Genomic DNA, 21,142 nt, shown 5'->3' with positions numbered 1-21,142 from the left:
TGGGTCCGGGACTGCTGCCCACTGTTCTGCCCAGGGGTGTGTGAAGGAACAGGGGGCAGATTACCCACATTGGCAGGCTTCACTGTGCTATGAGCCTGTGAGATAGTGAAGTTCAGCTCTGATAAGTTTAGCCCTGGTCGTAAACCTTTCATCAGCTCAGCAGGCTACAGGAAGAGCAGCTCTCACCTTGCCAGGGAGAGAGGAAACCAACCAACCCTGACTTAGCCTGAACGAAACCCTGCACGTCTACTCTGTATCTTCATCACGGCTGACTTTAGGCACGCGCTGATTGAATTTTCAGCGTTTATCTTGAGTGTTTGAGGCAATAAAACGATGACGTCTGTGTAAACATTGATTCATGTTAGGGCTGTTCAAGCTCGATGAGTTTGACACATAGGTGAGCAGTGTTGGCCATTCCGTCTAATGAATTAGCAATCACCAGTCAAGTAGACACTGCTGAGATAGTGAAGAGAAAGGGAGAGTCTACAATGGAGTTCTGTGTGTCGTCATCCATTACTCAAGAAGAAGCTGGCGAGTTGAAACAGTCCAAAGTCAGAATCTATATCTGTAAAGCCTTTGTTGTGTAAAAATAGCTGCCAGCCATCACAGAAAAGGCGAGAAAAAAACCGAGATAAAGATGTGCTGGTAAGTATTACAGAGAACATGGACAGAGCGAGAGGAAGAACAAAGCGGATGCTATTTTAACTAGAGGTCATGGCCACTTCGAGGTGTCACCTCGCTCGCACATACTGTTCTCTCGGTCACTTCCTGACTGGGGCCTGTGACGGATGGTGTGATATGGCATGATGTCACCGTTGCCATGGTGTCGAGGCTTCTGTTGTTCAGCCTACCATGTCTTTAGAGAACATGCATAAAAATGTATGGAAATGGACTGGATTCTCTGCACTTGATTATTATTCCCCAATTTGCCTACGTACACTGACAGACTGACTTTCACTATTTACATGACGACCATGGATGAGTCAACGGTGCAATTCGCAATGTAAACTCTCTCTCTTGTCTTGTCAAATGCACACACCACATTCTCTAAGTTGGTGACTAAAGATAGATGATGTTAGTGGCGACATTTCACTGGTTCCCCCGTGGGAAGTCATTACTGCAGTATATTACTAATAATAACTGTTTAACAGATGGCCTCTATTTCTACACGTGATACAGTTATGGAATGTCAAACCTGTCTCCCAGCCAACACAACCAGCTCAAGCATTCCAGATGGCCATGACACATCTTTAGAACAATTCAATAAGACCAGAGTTAGCGGGACCAGGAACACCGCTAACAAGGGCTTATTTTATGTGGTCCGATTTATTCTAAGAGCCCATTGGATTCAAGTTCAGAGGACTGTAGCGAGTAGTGACTGTTCATTAGAATGTACGAGGAGGGAAACGATGGCTTGTTCACTAAGGGGCCACCAGACTCCCAGACAGACTCTTTCTTCCATTCTCTGCCAGATTGTGGGGTGCGGTCAATAATGTATATTAAAACCCTGGATTGCTGTTGCTATGTATTGGCCAATGAGAGGCTTTGAAGCCACCGGTCGGCCATATTGGCACTCCCAAAATAAGCAGTTTGCTATAGGAATGAATGGAATTCTACAATTATTCCAATTAAAATTTTTCAAGGACAAAATTTGAGTATTTTGCTTCAAAACAGTGCCCCCTGACCGTCATCTAGTGACATTTGTAGCTTCACGCCCTTTGATCCGATACTCCGACACCAATTACACTGTCAGCTGACAGGGCCTTGTTTAAGTCACTCTCTCCATGATTTTACTGTAGGAGCCTTCTCTCTAAAAGAGCATGTATTCTCCCCATCCCTGTTTCTGTCTCTCCTATCATCCATTTCTTGCTTTCTATCCATCAGTCTCTTTCTGCCATGTCAAAGCCTCCGAGAACATTAGTTAGATTGTCAGCATGTCCAGTCAGTCTGCCTGATAGCTTGTAGGAATCAGAGGGGGAAAGGGAGTGCACTGCACATGAGCACAACATATGCACATGCACACACACAGAAATCCCTCCCTGGGGTTCCCAAATCTCCGACATGTCATTTTATTTGCTAGAGGGGGACAGGGACTGTTGACAGTGGGGAAAGCCAAGGAGTCATACACACCACAGTCCACAATGACATTGCTTGTCACAGTGCACACACACAAGTCCCTCCTCCCCCTGCTGACCTATTTCCCAGCCATAATGCCAGATCACAGAGCATCATGGGTAAAATCTGTGAGTATAATAACATAAACAAGCCCCTATTTGGAATCCCAACAGTTGATTTGCTCCAATCTGTCGACCAGAGATGGAAATGAGATTGGCTAAATAGATTTGGATTGAGCGGGATAAAGATGAGAGAAAAACAGCCTTGTTTGTGGGCTTTCGAGCGTGGGATGATGAGGGGAGGAACAATGTTTGTCTATCCTAACAGATCTTGCACAGCATCTTATCAGGAACACCTCTGGAGAGAGATGTAGAGAGAGAGCGAGAGAATTGGTATACAGAGGGAGAAAGAGAAAAGAGAGCGACGCTCTGACCTACCCTGCCCTTGCCTAAACCAAGTACCAATGTTGATGATTGCAATAACACACGTGATACCGCTGGTCATCATAATTCCCCAGAGATTGATTGGGATAGTTTATCCATCTCGTTTGCAAGGCTGACAGTTGAGCCATTGTTTACAGATGAAATATGTTGCAGGATATAAGACGACGGCTGAAACACCAGGCTACTATGAGTGGAGAGCTGGAGAGGCTGGCACTGCCACGCACAGCTGCAATACCGTGTCCTGGGTTTCCCAGGGTGAGTCAGCCAAAGATGGGTCACTGTTCGGCCATCCTCTGTGGAGATGGGAGAACCTTCCAGAAGGACAACCATCTCTGCAGTACTTCACCGATCAGGCCTTTATGGTAGAGGCGCCAGGCGGAAGCCACTCCTCAGTAAAAGGCACATGACAGCCCGCCTGGAGTTTGCCAAAAGACAACTAAAGGAATCTCAGACCATGAGAAACAAGATTCTCTGATCTGATGAAAAGATTGAACTCTTTGGACTGAATGCCAAGCGCCACATCTGGAGGAAACCAGGCACTATCCCTATGATGAAGCATTGCGGTGGGAGAATCATGCTGTGGGGATGTTTTTCAGCGGCAGGGACTGGGAGAATAATCAGGATCGAGAGAAAGATGAATGGAGCAAAGTACAAAGAGATCCTTGATGAAAACCTGCTCCAGAGCGCTAAGGACCTCAGACTGGACTGGAAGGTTCACCTTCCAACAGGGCAATGACCCAAAGCACACAGCCAAGACAATGCAGGAGTGGCTTCAGGACAAGTCTCTGAACGTCCTTGAGTGGCCCAGTCAGAGCCCGGACTTGAACCCGATTGAACATCTCTGGAGAGACCTGAAAATAGCTGCACAGCGACGATCCCCATCCAACCTGACAGCTTGAGAGGATCTGCAGAGAAAAATGGGAGAAACTCCCGAAATACAGGTGTGCCAAGCTTGTAGCGTCATACCCAAGAAGACTCGAGGCTGTCATCGCTGCCAAAGGTGCTTCAACAAAGTACTGAGTAAAGAGTCTGAATACTTATGTAAATGTGATATTTCTAAAAAACAGTTTTTGCTTTGTCATCATGATGTATTGTGTGTAGGTTGAATGAGGAAATAAACAATTTAATCCATTTTAGAATAAGGCTGTAATGTAAGAAAATTTTGAAAAAAGTCAAGGGGTCTGAATACTTTCCGAATGCACTATATACTCAGAACAAAAATATAAATGCAACAATTTCAATGATTTTACTGAGTTACAGTTCATGTAAGGAAATCAGACAATTGAAATAAATTAGGCCCTGATCTATGGATTTCACATGACTGGGATGGGGTGCGGTCATTGCTGGGTCTGGGAGGGCATTGGCCCACCCACTTAACAGCCAGGCCCACCCACTGGGGAACCAAGCTCAGCCAATCAGAATGGGTTTTCCCCACAAAAGGGCTTATTACAGACAGAAACACTCCTCAGTTTCATCAGCTGTCTGGGTGGCTGGTCTCAGACAATCCCTGCAGGTGAAGAAGCCAGATGTGGAGGTCCTGGGCTGGCATGGTTACACGTGGTCTGCGATTGTGAGGCCGGTTGGATGTACAGCCAAATTCTCAAAAAATAAGTTGGAGGTGGCTTATGGTAGAGAACTTAACATTCAGTTCTCTGGCAACAGCTCTGGTGGACATTCTTGCATTCAGCATGCCAATTGCACGCTCCCTCAAAGCTTGACACATCTGTGGCATTGTGTTTTGGGGGAAAAAAATCCCATTTTAGAGTGGCTTTTTACTGTCCCCAGCACAAGGTGCACCTGTGTAATGATCATCCTGTTTAATCAGCTTCTTGATATGCCACACCTGTCAGGAGGATGGATTATCTTGGCAAAGGAGAAATGCTCACTAAATGGATGTACACACATTTGTACACAAACTGAGAGAAATAAGCTTTTCTTGCATCTGGAAAATGTCTGGGATCTTTTATTTCAGCTTATGAAACCAACATTTTACATTTCTGTTCAGTATATGTGGTAATGAAGGCAATACATAAGCCATATTAAGATGACCAGGGTCTGAGTTTGAGGGTTTTCAATGACATGATGGTCATAAGTAGGTTTGGAAATGATTGAGTGGAGAATGGCTTACCATGTGGCTCTGTGATTGGGTGGATCCGTACATGGTGATGCCATTGGTTGGCGGGATGGGCTGCGGCGTGTCCAATTGGACAAAGCCTCTTCTGTCGATGAGACTGAAGAGAGAGAGAAATATCTGAGGAAACCATTCAATGATATTAATAATATTGTAGATCCCTTCCTTAACACCTTATATAATATCTGTGTTTCAGGGGGAACGCAGATGCAATCAAGGAATCCAGACATTAAAACAGGATATTCAAATGTTTTATTGAACTTAGTAGAATCAAGAAAACAATTCTAACTGATTTTACAGGGTCCTACCTCCTCGACAAATGAATCAGGCATAGGTCCAAGTCTATTTCAATACTGTACTTTGAAGCAATGCTGAAACTGTATATTTATTTTGCAGTGATCCTGCCGAAACTACATTTATTTGTATTTTATTTAACTAGGCAAGTCAGTTAAGAACAAATTCTTATTTACAATAACGGCCTGCCAAAAGGACTCCTGCGGGGATGAGGGTTGGGTTTAAATTTTTATTTTTTTTTAAATATAGGATTAAAACACACATGACGAGACAACACTACACAAAGAGAGACCTAGGATGACAACAACATATGACAACAGTGCATGGTAGCAACACAACATGACAACAACATGGTAGCAACACAACATGACAACAGCATGGTAGCAACAACATGACAACAACATGGTAGCAAAACAACATGACAACAGCATGGTAGCAACAACATGACAACAACATGGTAGCAACACAACATGACAACAGCATGGTAGCAACAACATGACAACAGCATGGTAGCAACACAACATGACAACAACATGGTAGCAACACAACATGACAACAGCATGGTAGCAACAACATGACAACAACATGGTAGTAACACAACATGACAACAGCATGGTAGCAACACAACATGACAACAACACAACATGACAACAACATGGTAGCAACACAACATGGTAGCAACACAACATGACAACAGCATGGTAGCAACACAACATGACAACAACATGGTAGCAACACAACATGACAACAACATGGTAGCAACACAACATGACAACAACATGGTAGTAACACAACATGACAACAACATGGTAGCAACACAACATGACAACAACATGGTAGCAACACAACATGACAACAACATGGTAGTAACACAACATGACAACAACATGGTAGTAACACAACATGACAACAACATGGTAGCAACACAACATGACAACAGCATGGTAGCAACAACATGACAACAACATGGTAGCAACACAACAACAACATGGTAGCAACACAACATGGTAGCAACAACATGACAACAACATGGTAGCAACACAACATGACAACAACATGGTAGCAACACAACATGACAACAACATGGTAGCAACACAACATGACAACAGCATGGTAGCAACACAACGTGACAACAACATGGTAGCAACACAACATGACAACAACATGGTAGCAACACAACATGACAACAACATGGTAGCAACACAACATGACAACAGCATGGTAGCAACAACATGACAACAACATGGTAGTAACACAACATGACAACAGCATGGTAGCAACACAACATGACAACAGCATGGTAGCAACACAACATGACAACAACATGGTAGCAACACAACATGGCAGCAGAACAAAACAGGGTACAAACATTATTGGGCACAGACAACAGCATAAATGTCAAGAAGGTAGAGACAACAATACATCCCGCAAAGCAGCCACAACTGTCAGTAAGAGTGTCCATGATTCTTATAAACACAGATTTTGTGAATGAAATGCTTTGATTTCCTTGAATACTCTCATTTCAAATCCTTGGCAGATATCCTTACACAATGTAACTCAACGTTAAGAGGATGCAGAATAGACATGAAATTCCTTTCAGAGAGTCAAATATTGTGAAAGAACAAGAGGGCCTAACCTACACAGCTGCCACAGACAGACACCAGGGAGCCCCCGAAGGGGAGACTTGTGCCCTGCCTAATGTCTCACTCTGTATGCAGGCGCTCCTCTTGGTAGTCAATCATTGAGGTCGTGCAAAGATCAGTGGAGTGAATCATTATTTCTGTTCGATCACTACCGTTGCTAGGCTGAGACATGGCTGGTTAGGCGGGAACCTGCTGAGGTTAAGCAACAGGATTGTCATAGTGTGTGTGTGTGTGTGTGTGTGTGTGTGTGTGTGTGTGTGTGTGTGTGTGTGTGTGTGTGTGTATAAGGGTGTGTAAGCACATAGAGAAGTCATGAGTTAGCCGTGTGTGATAACATCCAGGGGCCGTGTGATGATATGAAACAGTGACACAGATCAGCTCTAACGGAATACAAACATCTCTTCCAGTGGAAACACAGCTCTGAGGGAGGCCTGTGTGTGTGTGTGTGTGTGTGTGTGTGTGTGTGTGTGTGTGTGTGTGTGTGTGTGTGTGTGTGTGTGTGTGTGTGTGTGTGTGTGTGTGTGTGTGTGTGTGTGTAGGGTAATCAGTAACAGAGAGCCTGTTGACTCTGAGAAATGGAGTCTCTTACAGGAATTCAATGGAGGTGAACTGAAGAAGAGAAACAGACACACACACACACACACACTCTACCCCCTTTGCCCACCACCTGCCCATAGAGGATCTCCCCCTGCCAACCAGTAGAGTCATTACCAGTGAGCAATGCTGTGGGCAGTGGAGGCTGGGTTGGGACTCTCACACAGAGAGCAGTAAAACACACTGACAACCCCTGGGCTAAAAGCCTCCTTAACCACTATGGCCTGTTAATTCCATTTCTCTCTAGTCTGTACACGTGTTTTACCAAGGAGAGACTTTCTCGTCTCACTGTTAATGACCTGCTACTGACGCACTGTACCATGCCTTTATGAGTGTCCAAATTGGCACCCTAATTCCCTATATAGGGCCCTACTTTTGACCGGAACCCTATGCCTAAGCTCTGGTCAAAGTAGCGCACTACATAGGAAATAAGGTGCCTTTTGAAATGGAGCCTTAGAGTTAACCACACAGTCAAGCCACAGAGGAGCTGCTGCGTGTTGTGTTGTCTCATCAGAGAGGGGAAAACTGGACTGTAAAAGGGGAGATAGAGCCTCCAACACAGAGAGAACCAGAGCCTCCACCACAGAGATTGTGTAGAACCAGAGCCTCCACCACAGAGATTGTGTAGAACCAGAGCCTCCACCACAGAGAGAGTGTGTAGAACCAGAGCCTCCACCACAGAGAGAGTGTAGAACCAGAGCCTCCACCACAGAGAGAGTGTGTAGAACCAGAGCCTCCACCACAGAGAGAGTGTGTAGAACCAGAGCCTCCACCACAGAGAGAGTGTAGAACCAGAGCCTCCACCACAGAGAGAGTGTGTAGAACATGAGGAGAGGCATGTTGGGCGTGGGAAGCAGAGCCTCCACCACAGGGAGAGTGTAGAACCAGAGCCTCCACCACAGAGATTGTGTAGAACCAGAGCCTCCACCACATAGAGAGTGTAGAACCAGAGCCTCCACCACAGAGAGAGTGTGTAGAACCAGAGCCTCCACCACAGAGAGTGTGTGTAGAATCAGAGCCTCCACCACAGAGAGAGTGTGTAGAACATGAGGAGAGACACGTTGGGAGGGGGAAGCAGAGCCTCCACCACAGAGAGTGTGTAGAACATGAGGAGAGATACGTTGGGAGTGGGAAGCAGAGCCTCCACCACAGAGAGTGTGTAGAACATGAGGAGAGACACGTTGGGAGTGGGAAGCAGAGCCTACACCACAGAAAGTGTGTAGAACATGAGGAGAGATACGTTGGGAGTGGGAAGCAGACCACAGGTCTGAATAGTCATGGAATGGGGTTTCAGCTATGAAGTGTTGAATGAGGCCAGTTAATAAGCAATCAATCCATGATTGGCAAAGATTCTATAGATACAATGATTACTACATCTGTTATCCATCTGCATAGTTTGAACTCACTGGGAGGTGCTGAAATCCTCGGTACTATCCGAGGTCTGAATGAGAGACGCTAGATGATTTCAGAGCAGGCTCTCTAGTCCCGCAAGATCAACTCTGTGACCGGCCTATTTTTTTAGCTTTCTGACAATGCAGGAAATGACTTTCTTTTTTTTTCTCCACCTGAGTGAGTCTTGACCACAAGACAGACCACTATGATGACACGCCACATGAGTTTGATGGATCCTTTTAGTCTTCTTCTAAAGCCTCTTCAAGGGGCAGTGGAGTTAAAAACATTACATTTCAACACCATGAGGTTCAAATAACACTCAAATTGTGAAAATTATGAAAGTGCCTTTTGTGTAAGAGCTGTTTGGAAAATAAAATGCCTGGAATTTCAGCCTGCTGAGGATGGAACTTTTGGCCCCCATCATGACATCACAATGACCAGAGCATAATAGACCATTGACTGTTCATCTGGGTAAGGGGGTTGGCTCTAGACCATCCTATAAGCCAATCACGGCTGTGAATGTAAACATCTTCAGATTTGTTTCCTCACGCCCACACGATCAGACAGGCTAAAGGCTCAGGGAAATAAATTATTTAAAAATATATGTATTTTGGAGCTATTTTCATTAAATAAACACAGTGATCTATTAGACATACAGTGATGTAAGAATACAATTAAAAAGACTGCATAGGTGCTTTAATAGGAAAGTAATCGGATTACATTACCAAGTTTGTGTAATCCACTGATTACAATTTTGGACCTGTACATAGTAACTAACTGATTACATTTAGAACCAAACCCTGGCCATATGTTACATTTTTAGGAAGTAAAAAAAGAATGCCAGAGTTCCATAGGCAAGCACACACACACAGGCCCGTCCTTACCTGGGTGGTAAGGGTCCACACAGCGCTGCACAGCAGTTGGTGAATATGTTTCCGTAGCTGTAAGGGTTATAATTGCCTTTCCCTCTTTTAGACGACCACGACCCTTTGATCTGAAACAGAAACACAACAGTCACAGAGAGCAGTGACAGAGCACTTAAAACTTTTATAAAAAGGGGTGAGTGATGAGGCAAACTGCTTTGAAATAAATGAGGTCAAAGCTAAGAGATCTGGCTGTCTTCCCCACAACCATCGATCCTCGAGAGAAAAACTCAACTTGCTGCCTGGGTCTAGTAGTGTCTATGTGTAATCTGGTAGCAGACAGGAGAGGGCTGGGGGTCTAGTAGTGTCTATGTGTAATCTGGTAGCAGACAGGAGAGGGCTGGGGGTCTAGTAGTGTCTATGTGTAATCTGGTAGCAGACAGGAGAAGGCTGGGGGTCTAGTAGTGTCTATGTGTAATCTGGTAGCAGACAGGAGAAGGCTGGGGGTCTAGTAGTGTCTATGTGTAATCTGGTAGCAGACAGGAGAAGGCTGGGGGTCTAGTAGTGTCTATGTGTAATCTGGTAGCAGACAGGAGAAGGCTGGGGGTCTAGTAGTGTCTATGTGTAATCTGGTAGCAGACAGGAGAAGGCTGGGGGTCTAGTAGTGTCTATGTGTAATCTGGTAGCAGACAGGAGAAGGCTGGGGGTCTAGTAGTGTCTATGTGTAATCTGGTAGCAGACAGGAGAAGGCTAGGGGGTCTAGTAGTGTCTATGTGTAATCTGGTAGCAGACAGGAGAAGGCTGGGGGTGTCTAGTAGTGTCTATGTGTAATCTGGTAGGAGACAGGAGAAGGCTAGGGGTCTAGTAGTGTCTATGTGTAATCTGGTAGCAGACAGGAGAAGGCTGGGGGTCTAGTAGTGTATATGTGTAATCTGGTAGCAGACAGGAGAAGGCTGGGGGTCTAGTAGTGTCTATGTGTAATCTGGTAGCAGACAGGAGAAGGCTGGGGGTCTAGTAGTGCCTATGTGTAATCTGGTAGCAGACAGGAGAAGGCTGGGGGTCTAGTAGTGCCTATGTGTAATCTGGTAGCAGACAGGAGAAGGCTAGGGGTCTAGTAGTGTCTATGTGTAATCTGGTAGCAGACAGGAGAAGGCTGGGGTCTAGTAGTGTAGAACAGAACAGGGCTCCGGGCAGCCGAGCGGAAATGGAGGAAAACTCGCCTCCCTGCGGACCTGGCATCCTTTCACTCCCTCCTCTCTACATTTTCCTCCTCTGTCTCTGCTGCTAAAGCCACTTTCTACCATTCTAAATTCCAAGCATCTGCCTCTAACCCTAGGAAGCTCTTTGCCACCTTCTCCTCCCTCCTGAATCCCCCCCTCCTCCCTCTCTGCAGATGACTTCGTCAACCATTTTGAAAAGAAGGTCGACGACATCCGATCCTCGTTTGCTAAGTCAAACGACACCGCTGGTTCTGCTCACACTGCCCTACCCTATGCTCTGACCTCTTTCTCCCCTCTCTCTCCAGATGAAATCTCGCGTCTTGTGACGGCCGGCCGCCCAACAACCTGCCCGCTTGACCCTATCCCCTCCTCTCTTCTCCAGACCATTTCCGGAGACCTTCTCCCTTACCTCACCTCGCTCATCAACTCATCGCTGACCGCTGGCTACGTCCCTCCCGTCTTCAAGAGAGCGAGAGTTGCACCCCTTCTGAAAAACCTACACTCGATCCCTCCGATGTCAACAACTACAGACCAGTATCCCTTCTCTCTTTTCTCTCCAAAACTCTTGAGCGTGCCGTCCTTGGCCAGCTCTACCGCTATCTCTCTCAGAATGACCTTCTTGATCCAAATCAGTCAGGTTTCAAGACTAGTCATTCAACTGAGACTGCTCTTCTCTGTATCACGGAGGCGCTCCGCACTGCTAAAGCTAACTCTCTCTCCTCTGCTCTCATCCTTCTAGACCTATCGGCTGCCTTCGATACTGTGAACCATCAGATCCTCCTCTCCACCCTCTCCGAGTTGGGCATCTCCGGCGCGGCCCACGCTTGATTGCGTCCTACCTGACAGGTCGCTCCTACCAGGTGGCGTGGCGAGAATCTGTCTCCTCACCACGCGCTCTCACCACTGGTGTCCCCCAGGGCTCTGTTCTAGGCCCTCTCTGATTCTCGCTATACACCAAGTCACTTGGCTCTGTCATAACCTCACATGGTCTCTCCTATCATTGCTATGCAGACGACACACAATTAATCTTCTCCTTTCCCCTTCTGATGACCAGGTGGCGAATCGCATCTCTGCATGTCTGGCAGACATATCAGTGTGGATGACGGATCACCACCTCAAGCTGAACCTCAGCAAGACGGAGCTCCTCTTCCTCCCGGGGAAGGACTGCCCGTTCCATGATCTCGCCATCACGGTTGACAACTCCATTGTGTCCTCCTCCCAGAGCGCTAAGAACCTTGGCGTGATCCTGGACAACACCCTGTCGTTCTCAACTAACATCAAGGCGGTGTCCCGTTCCTGTAGGTTCATGCTCTACAACATCCGCAGAGTACGACCCTGCCTCACACAGGAAGCGGCGCAGGTCCTAATCCAGGCACTTGTCATCTCCCGTCTTGATTACTGCAACTCGCTGTTGGCTGGGCTCCTGCCTGTGCCATTAAACCCTACAACTCATCCAGAACGCCGCAGCCCGTCTGGTGTTCAACCTTCCCAAGTTCTCTCACGTCACCCCGCTCCTCCGCTCTCCACTGGCTTCCAGTTGAAGCTCGCATCCGCTACAAGACCATGGTGCTTGCCTACGGAGCTGTGAGGGGAACGGCACCTCAGTACCTCCAGGCTCTGATCAGGCCCTACACCCAAACAAGGGCACTGCGTTCATCCACCTCTGGCCTGCTCGCCTCCCTACCACTGAGGAAGTACAGTTCCCGCTCAGCCCAGTCAAAACTGTTCGCTGCTCTGGCCCCCAATGGTGGAACAAACTCCCTCACGACGCCAGGACAGCGGAGTCAATCACCACCTTCCGGAGACACCTGAAACCCCACCTCTTCAAGGAATACCTAGGATAGGGTAAGTAATCCTTCTCACCCCCCCAAAAGATTTAGATGCACTATTGTAAGTGGCTGCTCCACTGGATGTCATAAGGTGTATGCACCAATTTGTAAGTCGCTCTGGATAAGAGCGTCTGCTAAATGACTTAAATGTAATGTTAAATGTAGTGTCTATGTGTAATCTGGTAGGAGACAGGAGAAGGCTAGGGGTCTAGTAGTGTCTATGTGTAATCTGGTAGCAGACAGGAGAAGGCTGGGGGTCTAGTAGTGTCTATGTGTAATCTGGTAGCAGACAGGAGAAGGCTGGGGGTCTAGTAGTGTCTATGTGTAATCTGGTAGCAGACAGGAGAAGGCTGGGGGTCTAGTAGTGTCTATGTGTAATCTGGTAGCAGACAGGAGAAGGCTGGGGGTCTAGTAGTGTCTATGTGTAATCTGGTAGCAGAAAGGAGAAGGCTGGGGGTCTAGTAGTGTCTATGTGTAATCTGGTAGCAGACAGGAGAAGGCTGGGGGTCTAGTAGTGTCTATGTGTAATCTGGTAGCAGACAGGAGAAGGCTGGGGATCTAGTAGTGTCTATGTGTAACCTGGTAGCAGACAGGAGAAGGCTGGGGGTCTAGTAGTGTCTATGTGTAATCTGGTAGCAGACAGGAGAAGGCTGGGGGAATGGAGGAACCTTGTAGGTACTGGATGTTTTACAGACAAGAACTTCAGCAAATTTAAGAGGAATCCACTTAAACACCTACTTAATTTGTGGTGTAGCGCGAAGTGTGTGTGTTGTGTATATGTACTCACATCTTCGTTTGTGGTCTGGTTGGAACTGATCAGGTACGTGTGGAATCCAGACAGCCCCACTATGGACCAGACAGAGAAGAAACACACCACCACCTCCAGCACAGTGACCAAAGGGTTAAGGAACCAACACACACACACACACACACACACATACTCAGTCAATATGCTACAGCTGAGAGTCAAAAACACATCCGCTCTCTCTCTCCCTGACAGACACACGTCAAACGCAGAGTAGAAGAAAGGACACAAGCCTACACACAGTACCAACAGCTACGGATAGACCTGCTGCCAATGCCTGTCCTGGCCCTATGTCCAGTTGACTGGAAACAGCAGTGGTGGCACAGCGAAACAGTAGCATCCAATAGCATGATCAGAATAAGGAGCAGTGGTATCTCAGGACGAGAGGAGTTATGTAACGGAGCTTCCCCTGGGCTGCCAATGTCATTCTGCATGCACATACAGCCAGTGGCTTACTGACATCGGGCAAGACAGAGTTAATCAAATGACTGTCTACTCCAGGATTACTTTCTCACGCCACCTCATCTCTCTCTCTCTCTCTCTCTCTCTCTCTCTCTCTCTCTCTCTCTCTCTCTCTCTCTCTCTCTCTCTCTCTCTCTCTCTCTCTCTCTCTCTCTCTCTCTCTCTCTCTCTCTCTCTCTCTCTCTCTCTCTCTCTCTCTCTCTCTCTCTCTCTCTCTCTCTCTCTCTCTCTCTCTCTCTCAAGGACAAGCAGAGAGGTCACCATTCACACACGGGAGATTGGTGAGATGTTATCAGGCCTCATCTTGAAAGCTCTGTGCTGCCGTAGGAGACGAGGCTGCTGTGTTATCAGCCGAGCCCGCCACGCGGTTCCTCCCCAGCAGGCACGGCGTGCTCCGTATCTCGCTGAGAGAGAGAGAGAGAGAGTAGCAGCACGCCCTGCAGACAGAGGGACAGACCGGCAGCTTATTGGCGACACTGACATGGAGAATACCGTCTACAAGCGTCTGAGAGATAAGCGGCATGGGAGGGGTGAGTATGACCTTGCGTTAACAGAGGTTACAGAAGAGTTGTAAGGACGGCACAATTAGCGAGGCTTTCCATAAGACGATTCGTAACTAAAAAGCATTCGAAAAATACATCTATGTGACGTGACCAAATTGGTCCCAGTACTGTTGTGCAGAGGCTACGGGTGAGCTAGCTTCTGCAGCCTTCGGGACAGTAATGACAACAGGGTCAACCACAGGGTCAGCTAGAGTCACCCTCCTCGTCCTCTCCACCCCAGGCAGCTGTCAACCTCTGGGGAGGACCCAACACGGACAAATCCGGCTGTTTGGAACGCAGCAACGCTGAGGGAGGATGGAGGGAGACAAATACTGTACAGAGAGAGATATACTGTAGATGAAGAGGGAGGGAGGGAGAGAGAGAGAGAAAGCCTGGGAGACAGAGGCTATGTAAGCCTATCAGAGTAGGGGACAACTGTCATGCACAGCAGGGCTGAGGAACAGAACAGGTCACAGCATGGCAGAGACAGGGAGTGGAAGTTGGCACTTGCACTTAGCAACTGTAAAACGCAATTGGCAGGGAATGGCACAGGCCTGAGATCAAGGGTAACATGACACACACACACACACACACACACACTTTGCATATAGATCACTATTGCAAGAAAGGATATCTGGCAGGACTGTCTTTGAGTGTGTTGAGGAACCCATATCGATGGGATCCTGCAGAGAGAGACAAGAGGAGAGAGTTTAATGACAGTACATCTTTAAAAAAAAAAAAAAAAATTAAACTCAAAAGGAACTTTAAAATCGTCTTTAATCCGATTCCTCGCATTCAAATCACTGGCAAATTACCCGGTATATCACAGCTGGCAATTAGGTCAGCCACAGAGCTCGACTTTGAACAGAGCGAATCAAATGTACTTTAGGCTGGTAGGGGATAGGGCCTATCACCCTCAAAACTGACTACATACAACATACCAGTATGTCAAACCAACACTATCTGAATCTCGCACAATGCTAGGGAGTGAGAGCCTCTCTCAAAAAGGGACAACACCGTTAGTCTACAGTGAAGCGCTTTGACAGATAGGGTAGGTATATGGATGTGCAGAGAGCAGCGGATAGGAGGGCACCTGCCTGTATTGGCACCGAACAGAGTGATAAACCTACAGAGTGTGCTGTGTGTCTAGGTTTTCGTTGAACAGTGCAGGGTGGATTGGATATCATACGCCATAAACACCCGGTAGCTTTTCTCTTCAAACCAAATGGGCGACGTCAGCAAGTATGACGAGGCTGAGCAAGACAGATCACACCCACTTTAATTGCCATTCCATTTTAACTGCCGTCTGGGGAAAGGGAGGCTAGAGAGGGGAGGAGAGGGAGCACAATCCAATATGGCCATCTAGCCAAATTCAGTCACCAGAGACATATTGATCCCTGTGTTTCTCGTCTCATCCATAACAGTGACAGGTGTTTCTAGCTGGGTGCCCTCCACAGCTCCTCTGAGAAGATGACGGTAAGTATATGGGCTGTACAGGAGAGGCTTGTTGACCTGGTTGTCGAGATGGGGGCTGACAATCTAACAGAGCAGACGTCTCTGAAAAAAGGGAGAGTTTTATTTCTGTTTCACCCATGCCCACAAAGTCACAAAGAGACATGAAGTGCAGAGAATATTCTCTGTTGATTAACGGTGTCTGTCTTTTCTTCTGTTAGTTTTCCCCAGTCCAGCACACATCCACCCACTCTCCCACCCATACATCATCTCACACTTGGGGGGGGGGGTGGTAAGGAGCCAGAATAGTGCTGGGCTTCACAACGCCCACTTACAGCCTGCTGGTTGGCTGCTCCAACACAACCAGGACCGGATGAAGAGGAAGAGGTGTGTGCTCTTTATTGGTCGCTACTTACGCAGGATGACGTGTGTGATGACAAAGGCGAAGATAAAGATTGTGAGGAAAGAGAGGGAGAGGATGAACATGTAGAAGAAACGGTAGTTCCTCTTCCCAACACAGTTCCCCACCCACGGGCAGTGGTGGTCAAAACGCTCTGCGGGGAGAGACAGAAAGACGTGCATTAAAGACACATTAAGCAAGTGCAACAACATTTGGGAAAGAAATACACACACACACACACACACACACACAAACAAGAGTTTACTAGAGTTTTGAGTCACTGCCAACCTGCCATTGAGAGGAAGCTGGCTGCAGGTACAAAGGCAGGTAAAGTAATGCCTCTGAAAACAGCGGTCCATTTCAAAGCACCACAGACACACAGTTTAAACCATGCCCCACACACAGTTTAAACCATGCCCCACACACAGTTTACTGTTGCCACCTTGATGCCAAATTAAAAGGTTGTTATTTTGAGTTACAAGTACCTGTCACACACAGACAGCACCGTGCCTTCCTGACTCAACCAAACTCCTACCTAAACCTCCCAGGCAGAATGTGAACTGTGATTATAATGGAAGTGGTCCACATTACATGTACATTTCAGGAAGTAAGCATTCCCTCTGAGCCCTGGCATGATTAGCTACTCTTTCAGACTGCTTCTGCTGCCTATTCAAACACAACCTATTACACAGAGGAGAGGGAGGGAGGCTATCCAAACTCTGCTGCTGAGTTGAGTTGGTCTGTGAATGAGTGATACTGTAGGCACATGGATAATAGCATCCTATGAGACCTCCATTAGGAACTTGAGTGACTGTGTGAGGACTTGGAGCTGACAAGATGGAGAGGACCATTATAATGGAGTCCAATGTGTCAGAGTGTTACCAGGCTGACTGCTTCAGACACCACTCCTCACTGTTACCAGGCTGACTGCTTCAGACACCACTCCTCACTGTTACCAGGCTGACTGCTTCAGACACCACTCCTCACTGTTACCAGGCTGACTGCTTCAGACACCACTCCTCATTGTTACCAGGCTGACTGCTTCAGACACCACTCCTCACTGTTACCAGGCTGACTGCTTCAGACACCACTCCTCACTGTTACCAGGCTGGACTGCTTCAGACACCACTCAGTAGTGTTACCAGGCTGACTGCTTCAGACACCACTCAGTAGTGTTACCAGGCTGACTGCTTCAGACACCACTCAGTAGTGTTACCAGGCTGACTGCTTCAGACACCACTCAGTAGTGTTACCAGGCTGACTGCTTCAGACACCACTCAGTAGTGTTACCAGGCTGACTGCTTCAGACACCACTCAGTAGTGTTACCAGGCTGACTGCTTCAGACACCACTCCTCACTGTTACCAGGCGGACTGCTTCAGACACCACTCAGTAGTGTTACCAGGCTGACTGCTTCAGACACCACTCAGTAGTGTTACCAGGCAGAGACACCACTCAGTAGTGTTACCAGGCTGACTGCTTCAGACACCACTCAGTAGTGTTACCAGGCTGACTGCTTCAGACACCACTCAGTTAGTGCTTACCAGGCTGACTGCTTCAGACACCACTCAGTAGTGTTACCAGGCTGACTGCTTCAGACACCACTCAGTAATGTTACTAGGCTGACTGCTTCAGACACCACTCACCACTCAGTAGTGTTACCAGGCTGACTGCTTCAGACACCACTCAGTGTTACCAGGCTGACTGCTTCAGACACCACTCAGTAGTGTTACTAGGCTGACTGCTTCAGACACCACTCGGTAGTGTTACCAGGCTGACTGCTTCAGACACCACTCAGTAGTGTTACCAGGCTGACTGCTTCAGACACAGGCCAGGCTGACTGCTTCAGACACCACTCGGTACTGTTACCAGGCTGACTGCTTTCAGACACCACTCAGACAGGCTGACTGCTTCAGACACCACTCAGTAGTGTTACCAGGCTGACTGCTTCAGACACCACTCCGTGTTACCAGGCTGTTACCAGGCTGACTGCTTCAGACACCACTCAGTAGTGTTACCACTGACTGCTTCACTGTTACCAGGCTGACTGCTTCAGACACCACTCAGTGTTACCAGGCTGAGTGTTGCTTCAGACACAGGCTGACTGCTTCAGACACCACTCAGTAGTGTTACCAGGCTGACTGCTTCAGACACCACTCCGCACTGTTACCAGGCTGACTTAGACACAGGCCGACTGCTTCAGACACCACTCGGTAGTGTTACCAGGCTGACTGCTTCAGACACTACTCCTCACTGTTACCAGGCGGACTGCTTCAGACACCACTCAGTAGTGTTACCAGGCTGACTGCTTCAGACACCACTCAGTAGTGTTACCAGGCTGACTGCTTCAGACACCACTCAGTAGTGTTACCAGGCTGACTGCTTCAGACACCACTCAGTAGTGTTACTAGGCTGACTGCTTCAGACACCACTCGGTACTGTTACCAGGCTGACTGCTTCAGACACCACTCAGTAGTGTTACCAGGCTGACTGTTCAGAGCTTTAAACTGTTGTGTAAATACTATATATTTGGAACACGAATCAAATAAACATCTCTGCGATACCTGCAGTTTAAATCTCCATGCTACAAGCTATGTCAAGATGATCGAGAATTTGCATGCTGTTTATGGGAAGTGGGAGAGAAGCTTATGGAAGAGAGAAAAACAGAGAATGTTATGAGAAGGTAATAGTGGATGAAGGGAGCTGGGTAGAGTAGGAGAGGAAGACAGGAGTTGGCAGGGCCTCTCCTCACAGCCATGTGTTCTGTGTCGAGGAGGTTGAGAAGACCTCTAGGCAAGTCACGGAATCTCAGGCAGGCCAGACAGAAAGAGAAGAAGCCTAGAGAGAGCAAGCTCACCGCTCGTGTGGAAGAGAGAAGCAAATCCTCCTGCTTCTTCCTCCACTGCCTCGGGGAGTGGCCTGTTTTTTCTGCCACAGTCAGAATGACAGACAGAGGGGATAGGAGAGACTGCGCTGCAGGTGGGTGGAGAAGGATGGATAGAGGGAGCTAGAGTAGGAATCCGAGAAAGTTGTTGTTCAGTGGGTACATGCAGCTCCATCCTCCCCACAACAGAACACGCCACGGTGGGTGATTCACACAGTGAGTTATGAAACGTTCTGTTCTATCATCTATCTTCCTCGGCTCTGCTAGGCGTTAATGAGCCCATAAATCCCTGGCCATATGGGAACCGTCTCTGGGTACAGGACAGGAGAACACAACAGGAGGGAGACAGTGGCTCTGTGGAGGCTGAGCAGTGATTACTGAGGCTCTGGCGGGCCTGGAGGGGAGGCTGAGAGGCCCATGGTTGATCGGTCGGGAACACCCTAGCAGTAGATAGCTCTATTAAACATTCCTATGGAGGGATGTCCGTGTGACATGACACAGCTTTTAGCTACGTGTACGTGCAGAGCACACAAACACAAAGGGACATAGATATGTCCAAGATGGCGTAGCAGTGGGATGTCTGTTTTGATTGTCCTGTCCCCTGTATATACACTGCTCAAAAAAATAAAGGGAACACCAAAATAACACATCCTGGATCTGAATGAATGAAATATTCTTATTAAATACTTTTTTCTTTACATAGTTGAATGTGCTGACAACAAAACCACACAAAAATTATCAATGGAAATCAAATTTATCAACCCATGGAGATCTGGATTTGGAGTCACACTCAAAATTAAAGTGGAAAACCACACTACAGGCTGATCCAACTTTGATGTAATGTCCTTAAAACAAGTCAAAATGAGGCTCAGTGGTGTGTGTGGCCTACACGTGCCTGTATGACCTCCCTACAATGCCTGGGCATGCTCCTGATGAGGTGGCGGAAGGTCTCCTGAGGGATCTCCTCCCAGACGTGGACTAAAGCATCCGCCAACTCCTGGACAGTCTGTGGTGCAACGTGGTGTTGGTGGATGGAGCAAGACATGATGTCCCAGATGTGCTCAATTGGATTCAGGTCTGGGGAATGGGCGGGCCAGTCCATAGCATCAATGCCTTCCTCTTGCAGGAACTGCTGACACACTCCAGCCACATGAGGTCTAGCATTGTCTTGCATTAGGAGGAACCCAGGGCCAACCGCACCAGCATATGGTCTCACAAGGGGTCTGAGGATCTCATCTCGGTACCCAATGGCAGTCAGGCTACCTCTGGCGAGCACATGGAGGGCTGTACAGCCCCCAAAAGAAAGGCCACCCCACACCATAACTGACCCACCGCCAAACCGGTCATGCTGGAGGATGTTGCAGGCAGCAGAACGTTCTCCACGGCATCTCCAGACTCTGTCACATGTGCTCAGTGTGAACCTGCTTTCATATGTGAAGAGCACAGGGCGAATTGGTGGATTTGGTGAATTTGAATTTGCCAATCTTGGTGTTCTCTGGCAAATACCAAACGTCCTGCACGGTGTTGGGCTGTAAGCACAACCCCCACCTGTGGACGTCAGGCCCTCCTACCACCCTCATGGAGTCTGTTTCTGACCGTTTGAGCAGACACATGCACATTTGTGGCCTGCTGGAGGTCATTTTGCAGGGCTCTGGCAGTGCTCCTCCTGCTCCTCCTTGCACAAAGGCGGAGGTAGCGGTCCTGTTGCTGAGTTGTTGCCCACCTACGGCCTCCTCCACGTCTCCTGATGTACTGGCCTGTCTCCTGGTAGCGCCTCTATGCTCTGGACACTACGCTGACAGACACAGCAAACCTTCTTGCCACAGCTCGCATTGATGTCCCATCCTGGATGAGCTGCACTACCTGAGCCATTTGTGTGGGTTGTAGACTCCGTCTCATGCTACCACTTGAGTGAAAGCACCGCCAGCATTCAAAAGTGACCAAAACATCAGCCAGGAAGTATAGGAACTGAGAAGTGGTCTGTGGTCACCACCTGCAGAACCACTCCTTTATTGGGGGTGTCTTGCTAATTGCCTATAATTTCCACCTGTTGTCTATTCCATTTGCACAACAG

General features: G+C 47.8%; 1 protein-coding gene across 6 annotated transcripts in view; it reads right to left on the bottom strand.

Annotated features, from left to right (window-relative positions):
* The window catches only part of LOC118368441 (palmitoyltransferase ZDHHC14-like), a 98,656-nt gene that overhangs the window by 5,972 nt on the left and 71,542 nt on the right, over positions 1-21,142 (bottom strand). For all 6 annotated transcript variants that reach the window (XM_052496937.1, XM_052496932.1, XM_052496936.1 and 3 more), the window contains 5 exons: positions 16,202-16,339; positions 14,968-15,016; positions 13,312-13,414; positions 9,497-9,606; positions 4,687-4,789 (listed from right to left, as the gene is read on the bottom strand). In XM_052496937.1, coding sequence (XP_052352897.1) covers positions 4,687-4,789; positions 9,497-9,606; positions 13,312-13,414; positions 14,968-15,016; positions 16,202-16,339 — 503 coding nt within the window. The remainder of the gene's footprint in view (positions 1-4,686; positions 4,790-9,496; positions 9,607-13,311; positions 13,415-14,967; positions 15,017-16,201; positions 16,340-21,142) is intronic.

This window comes from Oncorhynchus keta, chromosome 35 (assembly GCF_023373465.1).
Source record: "Oncorhynchus keta strain PuntledgeMale-10-30-2019 chromosome 35, Oket_V2, whole genome shotgun sequence".
NCBI classification, from domain to species: Eukaryota; Metazoa; Chordata; class Actinopteri; order Salmoniformes; family Salmonidae; genus Oncorhynchus; species Oncorhynchus keta.
The sequence above is the reverse complement of the archived record's forward strand: the minus strand, read 5'-3'. Positions and strand labels throughout refer to the sequence as shown.